Source organism: Primulina tabacum, chromosome 11 (assembly GCF_025594145.1).
Source record: "Primulina tabacum isolate GXHZ01 chromosome 11, ASM2559414v2, whole genome shotgun sequence".
Taxonomy (NCBI): Eukaryota; Viridiplantae; Streptophyta; class Magnoliopsida; order Lamiales; family Gesneriaceae; genus Primulina; species Primulina tabacum.
The window spans coordinates 4,297,784-4,315,840 of record NC_134560.1 but is presented as its reverse complement, the minus strand read 5'-3'; the positions used below and the strand labels follow the sequence as shown (position 1 = coordinate 4,315,840).

The 18,057-nt window shown below is 36.4% G+C and overlaps 4 protein-coding genes across 5 annotated transcripts; 2 read left to right on the top strand and 2 right to left on the bottom strand.

Annotated features, from left to right (window-relative positions):
- Window positions 1-489: 489 nt before the first annotated feature.
- On the bottom strand, window positions 490-2,873 carry LOC142517994 (inactive beta-amylase 9-like). Its single transcript, XM_075620558.1, has 3 exons — window positions 2,371-2,873; window positions 1,650-2,132; window positions 490-1,559 (listed from the first exon to the last, which is right to left on the bottom strand). Exons 1-3 carry the CDS (start codon window positions 2,623-2,625, stop codon window positions 678-680), a joined length of 1,620 nt encoding a protein of 539 aa, XP_075476673.1. The 5' UTR covers window positions 2,626-2,873; the 3' UTR covers window positions 490-677.
- A 3,595-nt stretch (window positions 2,874-6,468) lies between these two features.
- LOC142518788 (uncharacterized) lies at window positions 6,469-9,744 on the top strand. 2 transcript variants are annotated; one of them, XM_075621602.1, is made up of 9 exons: window positions 6,469-6,769; window positions 7,024-7,133; window positions 7,407-7,579; window positions 8,184-8,277; window positions 8,492-8,603; window positions 8,697-8,785; window positions 8,886-8,971; window positions 9,085-9,149; window positions 9,399-9,744. In XM_075621602.1, exons 1-9 carry the CDS (start codon window positions 6,541-6,543, stop codon window positions 9,503-9,505), a joined length of 1,065 nt encoding a protein of 354 aa, XP_075477717.1. In that variant the 5' UTR covers window positions 6,469-6,540; the 3' UTR covers window positions 9,506-9,744. The 2 variants fall into 2 exon arrangements, with proteins under 2 accessions (XP_075477717.1, XP_075477718.1); XM_075621603.1 differs by having other exon boundaries at window positions 6,636-6,769; window positions 6,959-7,133.
- Window positions 9,745-11,240: 1,496 nt separating this feature from the next.
- On the bottom strand, window positions 11,241-12,573 carry LOC142518529 (uncharacterized). The gene is made up of 4 exons (XM_075621322.1): window positions 12,523-12,573; window positions 12,212-12,222; window positions 11,619-11,766; window positions 11,241-11,510 (listed from the first exon to the last, which is right to left on the bottom strand). The coding sequence occupies exons 1-4, from the start codon at window positions 12,571-12,573 to the stop codon at window positions 11,241-11,243; spliced, it is 480 nt and encodes a 159-aa protein (XP_075477437.1).
- A 519-nt stretch (window positions 12,574-13,092) lies between these two features.
- LOC142518732 (mogroside IIIx synthase-like) lies at window positions 13,093-14,526 on the top strand. The gene has a single exon (XM_075621542.1). It carries the CDS (start codon window positions 13,098-13,100, stop codon window positions 14,448-14,450), a length of 1,353 nt encoding a protein of 450 aa, XP_075477657.1. The 5' UTR covers window positions 13,093-13,097; the 3' UTR covers window positions 14,451-14,526.
- The last annotated feature ends 3,531 nt before the right edge of the window (window positions 14,527-18,057 follow it).

Below are 18,057 nucleotides of genomic sequence, written 5' to 3'. Positions count from 1 at the left end.
ACATATATACAAATTGATTCTTTTTAATGAAAAATATTATAACATATATATTCAAAAACAATTATAATTTCTTTCAAATATAAAACATAACTCAAATTATACAAACTAAACACTTCTTCCTGTAGCTAAACAAGAAGCAAAGTGGCCTCCACTGCACGGTTTTCTGCTTTTAGAAAAATTTTAAATTCATTTGCTCAGTTGGGATACGGGGAATCAATCATCTTCGGAATTGTATAAACTTGTCAAGATTCTTTCACTGTACATTCTATTGTACGTGAATAAACGAAGCTATTCATCTTAAATAAAATTATCATTGCTTTGTTCGATGTATCTATTTATATTATGTGCCAAATTTATCGTTAAATATGTGTATATAGAACTGATTTGTATGCAGATGCAAGGTATATAAATTGAATGAACTTCAACAAGCTTGAATTAATAATTTTCAATAACTATTTTACCAGATCATAACTATTTTACCAGATCATATAATTTTCTAAAAAAATATTAATATCAATTTTGAAATTTTATTACAAACGGGAACTCACCTTTCCGCATACGCTATATTAATATATTGCAAAAATGGAGATGACTTTGATGTTACAACAATAGCTCTATTAAGGCAGAGCCTCTTGGCTTAACCCGCCAGATATACGTGCATGGAGAAGAATTTTACACTAAGCGGCTTGCATTTGGCGATCTGTTTCCTGGATAGACTCATTTGTTTCCACCACTTCCACTGGGAGATCATCAGAACTTTTCACTGGTTGATATAGACCTCGGATGAATCGAGTAAATGCAGGAAAATGTTCGGGAGAAAAGAAATAAGCTCCCATTCTTTGATACGTGAACAAGTCCATTGTTACATGCTCGTCCAACAAGTGTTTCTTGATCAGTTCGAAACGCCTGGAATCACCCGAAACCAGTAAGTTTTGTCCAGACACCTCCACTCTATGGTCTCTGCAGGAAGCTATTATTTGCTCCAGCAATGATTCTGGGCTCGAGCGAGATTCAACTGGCTGGTGCTCATCTGATAGGTCCATTCCGGGGATTATAATCTTGCAAGAGTTCCTCGCAAAAATTTCAGCTATAGATTCATATCCATCTCTATTGACGGTGTTATAGAACCCTGCTGTTAACTCGGAAGGGTGAGAACGTGATTTAAACCACGAGTGTATCAGAGGAACTTTACCAGATATAGTAACTGGTACGTCTTTGAAAGTTGATACCGCAAGTGACAAGATTCGATCTCCGTGGGATACCAGAAGGGCTGAATACCAAGAAAGGAAAAAATCGCCATATGGGCTCTCCCAAGATCCACCATTTTCATTGAAAAAACCACTGGAGATTAGAGTATCATTGTAGCCGGGAGCATCATGGGGACCACCAAGTCCCCATAGAGGATTTCCCAGTTCTTCGGCATACTGCCTAAGATTTCTAAGCATATATTTGTCGTAACATTGAAATTCTCCGAACCCATAATGACTATTGTTCTTAAGTGGTTTGTGGTGTGATGGATATCCAAGCTCGCCGTCTGGTCCAAGACCAATGGATACACCCTGTACCATACAAAAGAAACCAACCAAAATCATTAATCTCTTTTGAAATATTCTAACTATTGTACTCTACCGGTCCAAATGACCTCTTACCGTGATTGTGGAACCCAGGAAATGTGAGAATTCTGACTTGAAGGTACCACAAAAATCTCGGTACACTTCAAGTGGCGTCTTTCCGTCTAAAACCGGAAGATCGTCCACTGATAATGACAGACAGTTTTTGTATTGCTGGCCTGACCGGTCGGTGAAGTATATGTTCGGGTCAGATTCACCTGTTCGAGAAACCCATTCTGGAAGTGGGATTTTGTGTTCTTCTGATGAATGGAAACAGAGAGATACATGAAGCTTAAGATCCAATTTCTGAACCATTTCCACAATAGCGTGATAGCTTGTCCAGTTGTACTTTCCCATGGTTTCTCTTTCCACTATTCCCCACCACACCGGAAGCTCTACACCATCTACTCCCAATAATTTCAAAGCCTTTAATCCTATCGCAATTGCCCGTGCATGGTTTACTGTATTGCAGTTAGATACGGTATCAAGGGGCAAACCGACATACACTTTCACACCATCAATCTGCAAGTGATCCACATCAGATTATGTCATTCAACTTTTCAAGAATTTAATCTTATAACAACCATCTAGAATATAACCATGCCTACTTTTATCAACTCCAAAACAAATGGATACGAATCGATTATCAAACTAAAAATAGATTTAAAAAAATCAGAATTAAAAGTAAACCGTATGAGTAACAACGAAAAGTTAAAACAAATCAATAATTGATTCGCATTTTATCTCCGAGGAAGCTTACAGGCTTGGTTCTTGCAATTTTTGAAGGTTTCTCAGAGAAGATCGCAGCTCCATTTTGTGAAGAGGTGGAGGCTCTGAGGCTGAAACCGACAGCAGATTTAGAAGGCCAACCGACGCTCTGACTTTTATAAAGATCCAATCCCTTTAAATTCTTATTATTATTCTTCGAATTCAAAATCTTGCAACAGCTACAAAACCCAAGATTATTATATCTTCCAATATTCACCTGTGAGCCTCCAATCACCGAAATCTCCATGATTATTCAATGACTCTGGGTTCAGAAAGTAAAAAAAAAAATCGAATCTTTAATATTATTTATGCTTAAAAAATGAATGGATTTCGAGAAAAAGAGAACTGAACTGACTTGAAAAAATCTAGGGGATGATTTGTGTAAATTTATAGAGATATTGGCGATTAAATGAATATTTGAATAGATTCAAAGGAAGACAAATCGGAAATCTCAAGGAGAAAAAGGAGAAAAACAGCGTGGGACACGTTTCGGATAATCGGTTGGTGAAACAGCTGTGCACTTAGTCCAAATTATATTCCTCTTTTACACCACCGCCATACGTTGAATTGACTCAAATTTCCCACTCTTAACAATCAATCATAAGAATTAATGACAATTTCTTTAGCTCATTTTGGAGCTCGAAATTATCGTCTAAAAAAATATACTACATACAATATGATAAATGATAATTTAAATACATTATCAAGGGATTATAGTTTTTTTAATCTCGATCTAGAGTAGATATCTTGTGAGACAGTCTCACGAATCTTTATCTGTGAAATAAGTCAATCCTACTGATATTCACAATAAAAAGTAATACTTTTAGCATAAAAAGTAATATTTTTTCATGGATGACCCAAATAAAATATATGTCTCACAAAATACGACCAATAAGACCGTCTCACACAAGTTTTTGCTTTCGATTTAATCATGAGTTATGCGTTGAGAATCATTTATTTTAAAATGATAAGTATTTTATGATACGATTTTACGCAATTTTTTTTAAAAAAAAATAGGTACGGTACACCTGTTTTGGATAATAGTATGTAAACATATCTGACGTGTAAAGTTCTAGAAAATAAATATTGACAAATTTGACCATTATACGGCCAACCAATTAACGGCCGCCACCATTATTTTGTTTAATTTGATTTTCTAAAATAATTGTCGGAATATTTTATGCATTTGGACGATGATGAGTAGGCGCTGACTCATTTTCATCCGATACTGTATCTATCAAATGTAGGTGGCATGATGAAATTTGTTAAACCAAATTATTATATAAATATGTTGAGTTAATGCACCTTTTCGTCCCTTTTGTTTTAAGTTGGAGCATGTTTTCCACTTAATTGATACGTCGAATTCAAATAATTTAATATTTAGTCATCGTTTAATTTTATTTAAATTTCGTTAGATCAAATGTTAAGGATTAGTCGTGATATGTACAGGCCTTCACAATCACCATATGTTTATAGACACGTAAATATTTTTGGGAAATGATCTTGCAAATCAATTTTTTGAGACAGATCATCTGTTTGGGTTATCTATGAAAAATATTATTTTTTATGTCATACTTATTACTTATTATTGTAAATATGAATATGATTGATTGGTCTTACGGATCTTTGTTTCATGAATAAAGATTCAAGAAATCATATTAAGGGAAAGCTCGTTTTTTTTATAAATGATTTGTTAATCTCAAAAACAGCACCAACACATCCATATGTCTTTCGTACCACCAGATTATATGGCACATGCATTGGAAAAATTTGAGATTTATTTTAAATGATTAAAAATTATTAATTTTTGAAAATGAGATGGTGTGTAAAAAAAACAATATAAATTTAAATATCAAGGTTCAATTTATTTAAATTTTAAAAAATATTTTTAAGTGAAAAAACATAAAGCGTGATCTCGGATAAATTTTTTGTAACACTTTTTTGAAAAACTAAAAAATGTTTTTCAAATATAGTTCTTAAAAACAATTGAGAGATGTAACGATAATTAAAATATTTTTATAAAATAATTGGCCAAGCACTTATTCAATTTTAAAAATGTTTTTATAGAATAATTGTTCGAATATATATTTATTCTTAAAACAATTTTTAAACATTTTATTAAGTTTTTGTAAAAATAACTTTTATACAAAAATTTTATAAGTAATTATACAAACGAATCCTATTAAACACGTTGTTGAATCTTAAAAATAGTTTTGAAATTTAAAAAAAAAAAACCTCATCGTCGTATAGAAAAATTGAGTATAATTGAATATGTCTTTTGTAAAATAAGTCAACAAATTCGATTAATACATTCAATAAAAAATAATATTTTTAGACATAAAAAATAATATTTTTTTCATAAATCTATCTCAACAAATATTATATAAAAAAAAATAGCTATCAAGAATTTAACATTAATTAATAATATAGATCTATAAAATATTTAATTTTGCTGCTGAATATTTATATACGTCACATAATCGTTATCATGAAATGAATTAATGGGGCGTGCACAATGCATCAGTATCAGTACATTAAAATCTACGAAATCACAGTTTTATACATATTGACTCTTTTTTAATAAAAAAAATCAAATTTATTTAAGAAATCTTACTAATAAAATTGATTTTTTTTTTCGGATATTCAATAGTCTAGTGGTTCAATAATCTAATTTCATATATTTTAGTTATGAAATATAAAATTCGAGAAAAATAATAATTTGAAGACAATCAAAATGCATTATTTTATTTTTTATATATCCAAAGCAAAAGACCAACAAGTTGATAAGCAACATAACGAAATATTCAAAACCGAGGTGGTTCACCGGGGTACCCAATAGGGCCGGGTTGTGGCATTAAGCCTGATGGGCCAAAGTGAGACAAGTGACTACCCGTAAATCCTACAGGAGAAGGCCCAATTTGTGGCCGTGGCGGTGCAGGGCTGTTGGTCTGGTATTCCAAACGGAGGCCTGGGTGGACCATACCTCCGGCCCGTGAAGCAGTCTTCAACGAGCCAGCAACAACAGAACACATAGAAACTGCAGCACTCAAAATATATTTTTAAAACATTTACAAACATTGAAAAAGAGATTTTGGTTTTTTTCCAAAGAAAATGGATAAATTGAAGGACAAACTCACTTAATTTTAGAGGTATATCAAGAAAGTGATTCTCTTTGCTTTGCTTGGGATTTTGAGGCCTTTTTAAATTGTTTTCAAACCAAACAATAATGAATATTTACATGAGATGTTATAAGCATTTCCTAAATCAAATGGTTCCCAAACAAATCAAATAAATATATGGATCCAAATACAATCTGAATAATAATTCTTAAAGAGAAAAATGTAGTTTATATTCACAGATGAGACGAGTTCTTACCAAGAAGACAGAGCTGAGCATAGATTATAGAGAAAGCCGTGGACTAGACCAGAACCCTGGACGATGACCGTGCCAAACAGGGTCAGGCCCATACCCACCAGGCCCACTCGGTGCTCTCATGGTTGCCTCCGGAGAAAGGGAGAAGGAGAAATTAAGAAGTGCTAATGGGAAGAGGACCGACCGAAGCGGTGGAGTTTGGAAACATTTCATGCAAAATATGTACACGCGTGCACTTCTTAAGAACCTGTTCCCACCTAATGAATTAAATTTGTTAGATTTTTTTACTGATTCAAAAATTTATTGAAAAAATAAAATTTACAAATAAATTTTTTTTAATTTTATTTTGACTCTATTTGTTATGATTATACATTTTCCAATAAATTTTCAATAAGAACGAGATAAAATACTATTACATATTAAAGTTGGACTATTCAATCAGGCAAAATACAAATTATACGCCAAAATGGTTTGTATAAAGATTTATACCTATGAAAGCATTGAAAAACTTGCGTGAGAGGATCTCAGGGTCGTATTTTGTGAGACGGATCTTTTATTTGAGTTATCCATGAAAAAATATTACTTTTTATGCTAAAAATATTATTTTTTATTGTGAATATGATTAAGTCATCTCACCCGTAGCACGTGAGATGCACTCAAATGTTAAATATCCTTTCTTATATGTGAACCTTTTATTGTTTCGTCGAATTTAACCAGATTTTAGAAGACACTACTAAAAAAAATATTCTCTCTCTAGACTTGTAACAGCAAATTTGTGGATTTTCACCCGATGGTCTTGTTCTCTCTCAATTATCACCACCATTATCTGAATCTGAAGATGGTTTCATGCGTAAATGCAATTGGCAACACAATCATCGTACCGGAAATGCCGAATTCGGTGTATTTAAGCTCTTTCATATCCGTGGCCGCTGCTTCTCGTTCATTTCCCGGAAGCTTCAATTTCACTTCTTTTAAGAACACCAGGATTTCAGTCAAAGGCAACGCTTCCTCTTCCATCGGTGAGCAGCGTATACGTATGCTATTGCGGGGTGTAAACTGTGTGGAAATTGGTGTTCTGATGTGTTAAATCGCTTATATGTCTATGGATAATGCTTTTCACTTAGCTCTTTGTGGCGATCGGATTGTGTTAGGTATACTGAGGTGTTTAGTGATATTGTGGTCGTTTTCTTATATCACGCAACAAACAGAGACAAGATAAATGGAGGTAAATCAACGTATGCGGAATTTGATTTGTGTGACTGATATGCTGAAGGTGTCTGCAATGAATCGGAAGCTCTATCTACAGAGGCAATGGGAGCTAATGACTTGTTGATAGTCGGACCAGGCGTATTAGGACGTATAGTGGCTGAGCAATGGCGAAAGGTACTTCAGTGCTCAAAATTCAACTTATGTTGGTGGATTTTTCTCATAACTTCATGTATTTCATGAATGCATGGCCGTATAATGCTTTATTATAGAACTAGTACAATTTTCAGTTTTGTTAGTCTAACATCGACTTGTAAACAAGTTGTGTTGATATCCATTGGGGATCTTAGAGCATGTGATTATCGTTTTGGTTTTCACTCTTGTAAACTATATATCTTAATGCATATGCCTAATGGAGCACTAAACAACGTAAATGTTTTATCGTGGCAGGAGCATCCCCAGTGCCAAATTTGTGGGCAAACAAGGACAAACAATCATCACGAGGAGTTAATCAAATTGGGGATCATCCCATCACTGAAGGGAGTGGAAGTGAAACATAAGTTTCCTTATGTGATTTTTTGTGCACCTCCATCACAAAGTATAGATTACCCTGGTGAAGTCCGGTATGCTCAACATCTGCTCCTACGTAAAAAGAAGGGAAATATTTGTTGTCTTCTACTTATGGGTTTTTAGATGTTCCCTATGGTTTTAGAGGTCTTCGGTTATGGGTTTTTAAATGTTTACATGTACCTCATTGGACATTGCTTACATGTTATGGATTTTTTTATAAGAGCAAGGTTGCTTGTGAGAACCGACTAACTAGACTCATCTCAGTTCTTTTAGCTGTAACATGAGGAAGTATAAAAGTGATGGATGGTTTGAAGAGTTATGAAAACTAAAGAAATTCTGGATGTTTGGATAGGCACGGACTATATCACATTTTTTTACATTATTAGCTTAAAGTTGTTGGCATATACTCATACAGTGACAGGTATGGCCTATCTAATGTTAATGAGTTGCTCTTTACTTTACCTGTCTGTTCTGTTCCATTGTGAACTTTCATTGTCTTAATCAGCAACTTCTTTGCTTTACTTATGAAAGAAACCATGATAACTTGTGCTGTAAACTAATTCATTCTCCTTAGCTCTGTTGATGGTATTAGTATATTTGAAGTCAAATGCCAGTTTCATTTTATGGAATCAACTTTGTGTTGTGTCTTACGATCAGGGAAGCAACTTTGAGTTGGGATGGGGAAGGTTCTTTTATCTTTACTTCAAGTTCAGCTCCCTATGATTGCAGTGACAATGGATCATGTGATGAGGTATCTCATCTGGCATAAAACAGCCATCTGCCGCAACACCTTTTCAGTTTTGTTTTACTGCTTGAAAGAATTGTTTGAAATGTTTCTTGAAAGAAGTATTTCCTGTTAAAACATTAGCCAATATACAAGTAAGAAATATTGTTGTTATAACCAATAGTATGGTATTTGTAGTGTTCTGTTACGAAATACTGATATGTTTTGCTTTACTCTATAGGAATCTCCAATAGTTCCATTTGGGAGGAGCCCCAAAACAGATATACTATTGGAGGCAGAGAATGCGGTGTTGGAGGCCCGTGGTTGTGTTGTTAGATTGGCTGGACTTTACATATCCATATGGACTCTTAAGTAGTAAACATTATGTCAAAATAGACATTTCCTGGAAGTGAGTTATATAAACAGTGACCTTAACTCTCAGTACAAAGCAGACAGAGGAGCCCATTCATTCTGGTTGAAGAAGGGGACTTCTGATATTCGTCCAGATCATATCCTCAATCTAATACATTACGAGGTAAATGCATGGACACGATGATTATTACTTTTCCATTATAAATGTTTAATATCTGCTTTATTGTATGACAACTAATGCTGTGGTTTGTACACTGCTATAGGATGCAGCTTCACTCACAGTTGCTACCTTAAGAAAGAAACTTCGTGGTCGGATCTTTCTTGGCTGTGACAATCACCCTTTATCCAGGTATTCTCGTTCAACTATACAGGTCATAGTAAAAAATACTGTAGAAGTAGTGTAGACGATGCATAAAATCATTTTAGATGCTTTTAGTAGTTTTCATTCGTGTGTTCTTTCAGGCAACAAGTGATGGAATTGGTCAATGAGAGTGGGAAGTTCAGTGAGAAGTTTGAAGGTTTCACAGGTACATCGACTTCACATAGGATTAATTGTGTAATCCTGTTACGGCAGGAACTTCTCTTTTAATGTGAAGCTTTAGAATCATCCAAATTCTTGTACACTTGATGCCACATCTTTGTTATATTAAAAGGACGTCTGTCACGTGTATCGTGGTAGTAAGCAGAAAATATAATCCAATAATCTAGAACTTTGGATGTGGTATAATATATCATCCCCCATCTTCTGATATGGTCAAATGTTTCTACTTTTGAAGGACGAACTGGCCCTCTAGGTAAGAAACTAAACAACTCGAAGACTCGAGCTGAGCTAGGATGGGAGCCGAAGTATCCAAGCTTTGCTGAATTCCTTGCGAGTCTCTAAAAACTTTTGTATCCAACTTGGCTTTCTGAGAAATGTAGTCGGAGGGAGCAGTCTATTTAGATCAGCAAAAGATGAGTCATCTCCTCTGAAGTCCTTGATATAGTTTTTCATGTTCTTTTCATATTTCGTTCATGCTTTGATATTTATTTTGAAACCAGCAGTACTCGATTCAGTAAATTTGTTACGACTGATGAATACAGGTTTTCGAGGGAAATATATTTTTGAACAAAATCGAAGAATTCACTCGCACTGACCATTGGATGATGCTTGTAGCCCTATAGTGTCGATCATATCAATATTGTTTATAAAGAATATGTATAAAACCTTTCCCAAATAGGGGAGTGGGGATCGAAACCGGGGCGGGTGAGACAACTGGACTACAAGCCCGGTCTAATAAAATAGAAGTTTCAATCCAAGAAAACCATCAAGAATTGTAATCAACCGATGAGGTCATGGAATCACCCCGTCGACCGAAAATAAAAAAGATTCAAACACACCATTTATTACAATGTTATTTAGCCGCTGTCGGATCATCACGCACAAGCAACAAATGCCGTCTTAGTAGGAACCAAATTCATTAACAGCTGTAGGCAAGGCAAACGCCACCTTATTTTTTACATTATTCCTATTTACGTGACAACAGTACATATTAAAGAGTGTAATTACAAAATAACAATTTTGAGAACATTCCCACCACAAATATCTATACATTTCGAAACGGGCTAGCGGGGCGGGCTAGCCCGTCACCCGTCGCAACCCGCCATTAGGCGGGGCGGGTCAGCCCGTCATTTTGGCGTGCCTCTAAATGGCCAACCCAGCCCAACCCACCTTGGGCCGCGGGTTAGGCGGGCCAACCCGTTTATTATTATTTTTTAATAAAAAATACTAAACAGTATTAAAATAAATATAGAAGAAAAATATATTTCAGTCAAATAGTTTCATAAAAAACTTAAAAACGTTGAAAGCATACAACAATCAACATAATCCATAAAAAATAAATTGCTTATTCTAATTCACACAAGATTTCATCGTACACATATACTAAAAATTAACTCATGTAATATCACCAACCGTAAATACAATGAAACCTTTAAATGTAAATTCCAAATCTTTTTTAGTATACAATTTCTTCAGTTTCTTAAGGGTTTGTCCTCACAAGAAAACAAAGATTAACGATCTTTAGGGTTTGTCCGCACAAGGCACCTAGCGCTTACCATCCACATTCTCTTAAAAAGTGAGAAACATTGGAAGATAATAGAAAATCGAGGAAACAGACGGTTGTAAATTTCAGAAAATGTTATGTGTTCAACGATACACATAATTACTTTATTTACTATATTATTTCGATAATTCTGGATTAGTTCGAGTTAAACATTAAAGAAAAAGGAGGAGACTGGAGAGTATAACATCTTCAAAAAAAATAAAAGCATAGAGATTTTTACCAGAGTGATTGAAGTTAGGCACATGAGAAAAAATAAGGAAGAAAAAGAAATTTTTATATAAAATTTAAAAATATAAAATTCTACCCTAATTTGGCAGGCCATCCCGCCCCGTTTAGGCCCGTCTCGTCTTGGCCCGCAACCCAAACGGGCTCAACCCGTTTGGCCCGCCTCCAAACGGACTGCTATTTTATCAACCCAACCCGCTCAATTTTTATGGCGGGACTGGCCGGCCCGCCCCGACGGACCTGACCCAATTTGACAAGCCTACAAATATCCTGAAGCTCTCACTTAATTCACACTTGAGCGACTAGCTGTGACCAGGACGAATGCATCCGCTTAGCATTAGAAATTTGGACGCGTAACACTTCGTGAATGGCACCACGATGAAGCACACCAAGGACTTCTTTATCGTAAGCAGCTACACCACCCAAATTTACGCTACGAGAATGTAATTCATCACGCAAACGGAAACCATGGACACATCTACCAAGCTTCCACCATTGGACACACACTCGCCTTTCTGAAATTCGGCTTCTGTTTAGTGCCTCCACGACATACTCGACCTACCAGACGTGAGATGTGATGTTAAAAAGATCATTTACCCGTCATTGTTCCTGGTATGTATGACGTGAAGTTACGGAAAAAGGAGTTGTTCAAGCAATAGGAATTACCGGCACGCCAAGCCAAGCCAAGTTAAGCAGCACATTAAGCTTTGGTTTGAGTAAGAACATTTCAACATCTTTGAATCCAAAATGCAGAGAATTGAGTGATTCGATAGCGTCCAAATAATTTTTCAACCTCAATGGACTCGTACCGAGGCTGGTTTTCCAGCCAACTCATTATGCTTGAATGCATACAACTCCCTCCACCCCTATAGTCCTCAAGAATTAAATATCTATCTCGTTAAAATACAGAGAATATACACTATTGTGCAGAAAGCAGTGTATAAATTCTTACGCTAATTTGGATGCCTTTATCAATTATTATATATTATTTTTGCACACTTTTAATTTCCTCAAAAAATGATTATCTTATATATTTAATTGTATGTAACACTAGAAATCCTAATTTACCAATTCAGTCTATAAAACAATAATTTTGTTTACTACTATTAAATTACAAACTAATACAACTCTTTCCAAAATTTATTTCTTTTCACCTACAATTTGTTTGTCTTGCTTAAAAAAGTATTTTTAACGAAAATATTATTGTTTATTATTATTTATTGTCCAGTTTTTTAAGAATCTTACTCACAATAACTAACCTTAATTTGTGCTAATTTTCACAAAAATAAAAGAGATTAAGGCGTTTGATAGAGAGATGAGTAGGAAGAAAATTAAAAAGACAAAAATTTGTATGAGACGGTCTCACGAGTCGTATTTTGTGAGATATATATCTTATTTGGGTCATCCATGAAAAAGTATTACTTTTTATGCTATGAGTATTACTTTTTATTGTGAATATCGGTAGGATTGACTCGTCTCACAAATAAAAAATCGTGACACCGTCTTACAAGAAATCTAATCAAATTAAAAATGTTACTCGAGGAGAAAAATTGATTATAATCAAGCTTACAAGATTTTGCACAGAAAATCGTACTCTCTTATAATTCCTTTTGTAATACATATATAATATTCCAAATATATAAAATATAATATTTTTGTATGAAGAGGATCAGAAAAGAGATTAATCTCATTTTTATAACTCATAAGACAATCTCATATTGATTTTAATGTATTATTTATTGTCCAATGATTTACGTCGATAGTCTTAATTTTCATTTTTCATTAACTATCTTAATTTATGGTAATTTATCTTGCTTAAATTATTTATGGCAAAAACTTATGTGAAACGATCTAACAAGTCGTATTTTATGAGACACATCTTTTATTTAAATCATTCATAAAAAAATATTACTTTTTACGATAAAAGTATTACTTTTTATTATGAATATCGATAGGGTTGACCCGTCTCAAAGATAAAAATTCGTGAAACTGTCTCACAAAAGACCTACTCATTATTTATTATTATGATTATTATTATTATCATTATTATTATTATTATTATTATTATTTATCATAATAATCCATTTTTTGTTTTCCAAATAAATATATCCGAAGAAGTAGCGTATCAATCAATAGAAGAAAGAAATGGAGACGACAAAATGCACCATCCTCATGTATCCATGGCTAGCATACGGCCATATCTCCTCTTTTCTTGAATTAGCAAAGAAACTATCCGCCAAAAACTTCGACGTGTACTTTTGTTCGACTGCAATCAACGTCGTCTCCATCCGCAAGGAACTCGAAGGGAGCCCGAATTCCTCCATCAAAATCCTGGAAATCCAATTGCCATCTACGCCGGATTTTCCTCCCCAATTCCACAGCACGAAAACCGCGCCGCTGGATCTTAGATCGAAACTTTTCCAGTTTTTTCAGATGTCCAAGGATGTATTTTCAGGTATTTTAAGCAGTGTGAAGCCTGATCTGTTGCTGTACGATGTGCTCCAGCACTGGGCTGTAAAGCTTGCTAAGTCGATGGGGATTCCTGCTGTGCATTTCAGCACCACGGGGGCCGCTTCGAATTCGTTTTTCTTTCACCGCTCGAATATGAAAAACTCGCCGTTCCCTTATCCAGGGCTGTATCTTCGGGAGCATGAATTGAGGTCTTTGTGGATGGATGCATCCCATGTCGCGAATGATAAATCTCTCCAGGATTACGGCGGGGATTTTGTTGAATCTAGTGACATCTGTTTGATCAAAAGTTGCAGGGCAATTGAAGGGAAATACATCGATTATTTATCGGTTTTGTGCCAGAAGAAAGTGGTACCCGTGGGCCAACTTGTTACGCTAACCAATGCAGAAGGAAACGATGCCGAAATCATGGAATGGCTGAGCAATAAACCCCGATTTTCAACTCTTTTCATTTCATTTGGAAGCGAAAACTACTTGTCCAAACACCAAATGGAAGAGACAGCAAAAGGGTTGGAACTTTGCGATGTTGATTTCCTATGGGTATTGAGATCTCCTGTCGGGGCGACGATTAACATCGAAGAGGAACTCCCGGAGGGATTTCTGGACAGAACTAAAGAGCGAGGTATGATTGTGCAGAGATGGGTTCCACAGGACAAAATATTGGCGCACAAAAGTGTGGGTGCTTTCATGTCTCATTGCGGAATGAGCTCCACATTGGAAACTGCATACTTCGCTGTTCCAGTTATAGCTTTACCTCTGAAACTGGATCAGTACTTGAATGCTCGGCTTCTGGTCGAGGCTGGTGTCGGGGCGGAGGCTGAAAAGGACGAGAATGGAAATTGGAGGAGGGAAAATATTGCTAACGCCGTAAAGAGAGTTTTCTTGGAGAAGAAAGGAGAAAAGTCGATGCGGATTACAGCGGCGGAATTATGTGAGAAAATGGAGGAAGAAGATGAAGATGCATTAATGGCTGAAGCGGCGGAGCAACTTCGGCAGATTTGTTTGAAGCACAAGCAGAATCAGACGTAAATTTGGACGTGTATGGGCATTGATTCGATTGGCTATGTTTTCGGTGAATCTTAGGCAACCCTCACGGTTTCCTAGATTGAATGAAATAATACACGTGTAGGAAACATACTTTAAACTAATTAGAATTTAAAATAAAATTAGTTAACTCATCAAAAGATAATGATAATAGTATGGTACAATTGGTGTTAATTAGTATATATAACTAATTTAGAAAAAAACATATTTTTTAAATTTTAAAAAAAGATTTGGACTACTAAAATTTTTCTCATATCTTTTTTTATCATATTGTTATCAAGCATAAGTGTCTAATAAATTAAAGGTGACTAGAAAAGTAAAAGAATCCAGTAGACGGACTTGACATTGCTCTAGATAGGGTTCAGACACTTGATACCTAATTATTAAATCCTAGTTTGAATGATTGTATATATAGTACATGACTTGTATTTTAATACTGATATGTATATTAGATTGAATCCCATTACATTCAGTATTTTAAAAGAAAAAAAAATTTTAGACCCTGTTTATTATAATTGATTAATTAGTCTCAATGATGATTAAGAACATGATTAGCGTCTGGGTCCCCACAACAGGTGGTATCAGAGCGATAGATCCTTTAGATTGAGATATAAGCTAGTGAGCAGGGTAGATTGAGTTTTCTTTTCTGCTTTTGATTGTTAGCATGATTTACTGCATTAATACATGTTACTTGATTTATCTGATTTGATATGGTAATATGTTTTAGTGAGAATGAATCAGCACCGATTCTAGATCAGCAGTAAGATGATCGGAGGAGGACTGAAACAGGTTTGTTGTTTTGGGTTACTAATCATTTTGATAATCAGATATGCCTCCCCGAAGAATTCCGGAACAGAGCAGTACTTCAAATCCTCCGATGGATGTTACAGCCACTCCGATGGAGACATTATTGAAGAGATTTCAGTCTTTTCATCCGCCGACTCTGAGGGGCACTGAGACTTCAGTGGATTGTGAGAGCTGGTTAGACGACATAGAGATGCTGTTTGACTCTTTGGACAACACTGATGAGCGAAAAGTGAAACTGATAGGACACCAATTGCATGATGTTGCCAAGAACTGGTGGATTACGACCAAGAGGGCATTGGAGCATCGAGGTACGCCTATTACCTGGAATGTCTTCAAAACCGAATTCTATCAGAGATTCTTCCCTGTGTCATACAGAAAGGATAAAGGTGATGGGTTTGCGAATCTGAGACAAGGGCAGTTGAACATTGAGGAATATATGTCTAAATTCTCTACACTACTGAGATTTGCTCCACATGTGGCCGAGAATGAAGAAGTGGTGGCTGATCAGTTCATCAATGGCTTGAATCCGGAGATATTTACATTGGTGAACCTTGGGCGACCAAACAATTTTGCTGACGCCCTGAATAGAGCAAAGGGAGCAGAAGCGGGTCTGATGAGACAGAGAGGAGCTTCATATGTTGCCCCAGCACCGATACCACAGCAACCCCCTCCCAGATTCGAGAGTGGTAGCAGCAGTGGTGGAAAGAAGGACTATCTGAAAGCCAGAGGAAGACAGTTTAAGAAGTCTGGCAGCAGTTCTTCCAGTTCCAATGGCTTGAGACAGACTGGTCAGAGCCAAAGTTATACAGGACCATATTGCAGCACTTGTGGAGGGAAGCATTCAACAGAGCAGTGCCGAGGAGTGTTTGGCTCTTTTCGTATATGTCGACAGCAGGGACATTTTGCCCGAGTATGTCCCCAGAGAGGTGCACAGGGATCCCAGGCAGCAGAGTCATCTGGATCAGTGGCTCAGACCGGGAGACGACCATCTGCTGTCCATTCTTTCCAGCCAGCACCGTCTACCCAGTCACAGCAGAGGCCAGGAGGAAGCCAGACAGTGAGCCAGCCTCCGAGACAGTAGGCCAGAGTTTTTGCTTTGACTGAGGAGCAGGCACATGATGCACCTGATGGTGTCGTTGCAGGTAACTGTTCTATTTCTGGTTACCCTACTTATGTATTGATTGATACTGGTGCATCACATACATTTATTTCTGAGGGATTTGCATTGATGCATGCATTACCTGTTGAGTCCCTATCTACTGTAGTATCTGTCTCTTCTCCTTTGGGGACAGATTTGATATCAGTGAAGTCTGTTAGATCGTGTATACTGCAGTATGATGGGCATGAGATTGAGTTAGACTGTATTGTGCTTGGGATATCTGACTTTGATTGTATTATCGGTATCGATATGTTGACCAAGTACAGGGCTACAGTCGATTGTTTCCACAAGATTGTAAGATTCAGATCTGAGATGGCTGATGAGTGGAAATTTTATGGTAAGGGTTCTCGAGCCAGAATTCCTTTGATATCTGCTATGAATATGACTCGATTATTGCAGAAAAGAGAGGATGGATTCCTTATCTATTCAGTTGATTTACTGAAATCGAGTCCATCCTTGGCGGACTTGTCAGTGGTGTGTGAGTTTGCTGATATCTTTCCAGATGAGATTCCTGGTTTGCCTCCGATTCGAGAGATAGACTTCAGCATTGAGTTGATGCCAGGTACAGTTCCGATATCTAGAGCTCCATACCGAATGGCACCAATTGAGTTGAAAGAATTGAAAGAACACTTGGAGGATTTACTGGCCAAGGGGTATATCAGACCAAGTGTGTCTCCTTGGGGTGCTCCAGTACTGTTTGTGAGAAAGAAAGATGGTTCGATGAGGCTCTGTATCGATTACCGACAACTGAACAAAGCAACGGTAAAGAATAAATATCCGTTGCCTCGCATTGATGATTTGTTTGATCAGTTGCAGGATTCATCTGTATATTCCAAGATCGATCTGAGATCTGGATACCATCAGCTGAGAGTCAGGGATTCTGATATCTCGAAGACAACATTCAGAACCAGGTATGGACACTATGAATTTATTGTCATGCCATTTGGTTTGACGAATGCACCGGCTGTATTTATGGGGTTGATGAACCGTGTATTTCAAAGATATCTTGATGAGTTTGTTATCATATTCATTGATGATATATTGATTTATTCAAAGAATATGATGGAACATGCTGAGCATTTGAGAACCGTGTTGCGAATTTTGAGGGCTGAGAAGTTATATGCTAAACTGTCGAAATGTGAGTTTTGGTTGAAACAGTTAGTATTTATGGGTCACATTATATCCGGAGACGGTATTTCTGTTAATCCCAGTAAGGTTGAGGCAGTGATTTCTTGGCCGAGACCGACATCAGTGCCCGAGATTCGCAGTTTCATGGGTTTGGCGGGATATTATCGTCGATTCATCAAAGATTTTTCCAGTATTGCAAAGCCGATTACACAGTTGACTCAGAAGAATGCTCCATTTATTTGGTCTGAAGACTGTGAGTCCAGTTTTCTGGAGTTGAAGAAAAGATTGACCAGTGCTCCGGTGCTGACTATCCCCTCAGGTACTGGTGGATTTGTTGTTTATTGTGATGCGTCTCACCGGGGATTGGGATGTGTTTTGATGCAGTGAGGGCATGTCATTGCTTATGCCTCAAGACAACTGAAACCCCATGAGACTCTATATCCAATTCATGATCTTGAATTGGTAGCCATCATCTTTGCATTGAAGATATGACGACAT